Here is a 2,500-nt window from a genome sequence, read left to right as displayed (position 1 = left end):
TTTTCGAGAAATTTGTTTGCGTGCCTACAGGAAGTTACCAGTAAATTGCACATGTTCAAGGTCGCTAGTTCAGGTCTACAAATGATAAAATATTTCAGGCACAAATTACATCGGTTCGAGACAGGGTTGTAAGGAGAGGTTTGTTTCTAAAGTTTCCAGGTGACTTTGCTTCCTTCAAACACCAAACATGCTTACTGAGCACTGTATTGAGTCTCTTGTTGGGGTTTTTAAAAGAAGATTTGTGATTGCAAATCTTGTTTTAAAAGAGTTCTCAGCGAGTCCAACATAAGTTTGGGCTGGCCTGTTATCTTCAGTTGTCACTGTTGCTTGGTAAACCATAGGTGAATAGCCCATGAGGGGAAGCCGAATAGGCTATTGACCCGTGGCCCTTTAGGGCGAAGGGTCTAATTGATTTAGTATCACCCTATCACCCAATTAGTCGGAAAGAAAAGGCAATAATAAAGTTAGCAAATGCAAGTTGAAGAAATATTTATTTGGGAATAAAACGAAAGAAAGCTACACGCTTTTCGCTACTCGTGGACTATTACCAACAGTCCTCTAGAAGCTTAGCCAATTAAAATGCTGGATTTGCATTGGTCCACTAGTTGGGTGATACTAAATATATATATACGCGCCTCGTTAAATATACTGATTAGTTTTGGTAAATAATCGGCACAATAAATCAGTCAGCTGATCTTTAGTGGTTAAGTGGATAAGAACAGTTCCTTCAAAGTCGGTGCTCTGGGTTCAAGTCCTGTCCAGGCACTACTTTTAGTGTTTTTAATTTTTATCTGCTACCACAAGTCCTGGGACAGAGTAATCTAAATGTAGGATAATACTTCATTTGGAACAAACTGACAATGAAGGATAATCCTTCATTTGATGAAGAGATCGTGTTGGTTGCTCAATAAAAAGGCCCAGGTGCGCCGGCTGCAGCCGCGGAGAGACCGGCCGATTAGTGCGTAGGGGCATGCTCAACAAGGCTGAAAGAAGGGGGGGGGGGGGGGTGGGTCAAACGGTTTCATCATCGCTGTTCAACAAAATCGAACGGATATTGAAGCAAGTGTTGACGCCCTTTGCCCCCCTCCCCTCCCCCGGGCCTTAACTGCGATGATCTTTCCAACTTTCATTTCATTCTATTCCCGCACTTCAAACATATGAAACGTGATTACCGTAATACTATTACTAAGGTCCCAAAATACGCCTCAAGAACAATCAACTCAAACCTTTCAATATAATCATTTATTTGACAATCCCTTCTCGGTGTTACAGTGCAAATTATTTTCTTTCATTTCAAGACAATGAATTCGTAAATTTCATTTAAGATATATAGATAACAACTACCCGTTACTCCCACCCAAATGTTTGCCTTTTGCCTTTTCATGGTGGAAGGGCAAACAACCGCGAAAGTGCTCGACGACGGCGTTTCCTCTTGTCGTCAGCAACTTCATGATTTGTGTCTGGATCCACTGCTATTTCTCCTTCGTGTGATGGGCCGGCCGTGCAGCTAAATTTATCGCACCTGCATTCAGTTATGACACTGAAAGTTGTTTCCCTGGGTATGTTGTCTGAGCAAGTTAGGTTGACCTTCTGTTCTTCCATTATAAACGGCTTGCAGCATTTGCAGTCTGGATTGTATCGGTCGGATCCGTGGGTGGCTATGGCAGATGACATGCAGTTACCCGCGCAAGATGTGATGTCAACTGTTTCAGTTGATTGGCAGGTAACATTCTCTATAGGCTCCATGGTGACGTAATGACCTTTCTTGTGTATCTTGAGCTTGCAACTCTCGCGCTTGTTGATTGGTTCCTTTGATGTGGACGGAACTGCAGAGTAAACCATAATGAGATAGAAAGGATAAGCATACATCTCTTATGGCTGGTTACTCTCCAGGGTTTTGAAGCAAGCAACCGTGGACAATCTTCCTGTCGGTGTACTTTGGATCAGTGGCTTTATCTGATCGGCGTAATTACAAGTTGAGAAACTAAGTATTTTAAGCAAGAGCCGATACAACGTAGATTTGATTTTAGTAGTGTACTATATTTCGGCTGGCCAAACCAGCCTTCTTGAGGTACAATGAGAGTTTACATTGGATTGCCTCTATGTATATATATATATAGTAAATGGACGTTAACTTTTTTCCTACAGTCCTTATTCTTTGTCGTTGATTGTTATATGTGAAGAGGTTGATTGAAAATGCCGCGTAAGAAAAAGTTCAGATTGAAAACTGCCGATGAAGAAAAAGCACTGTTGGAAAAATCCGTGCCAAAATAAACGTGATATGTCGCAAAGTGGTCTTTTGATACTTTTTGCAGAGTGGTAAAATGCAAGGCTGAACAAACAAGCAGCGAACGAAGAAAAATGACTAGGATTATTTCATAAAGATCACAAGTGATCTTAATATAAAGATCACGAGTAAGAAGGCCTCATTCGCTCTTAAAAAGTGTCATCGTTCTTTGACGTCATTGGGAAGATCATTTGGGAAGAATAAATTCATGAT

At 41.2% G+C, this 2,500-nt stretch overlaps 1 protein-coding gene across 1 annotated transcript in view; it reads right to left on the bottom strand.

Moving 5' to 3' along the window:
• Window positions 1-1,223: 1,223 nt before the first annotated feature.
• The window catches only part of LOC137985172 (mucin-2-like), a 62,796-nt gene continuing 61,519 nt past the window's right edge, over window positions 1,224-2,500 (bottom strand). The window contains 1 exon segment of the mRNA XM_068832693.1: window positions 1,224-1,826. Coding sequence (XP_068688794.1) covers window positions 1,381-1,826 — 446 coding nt within the window. The 3' untranslated portion in view covers window positions 1,224-1,380.

Source organism: Montipora foliosa, chromosome 14 (genome assembly GCF_036669935.1).
Source record: "Montipora foliosa isolate CH-2021 chromosome 14, ASM3666993v2, whole genome shotgun sequence".
NCBI classification, from domain to species: domain Eukaryota; kingdom Metazoa; phylum Cnidaria; class Anthozoa; order Scleractinia; family Acroporidae; genus Montipora; species Montipora foliosa.
This window is presented reverse-complemented; position numbering and strand designations above follow the sequence as displayed.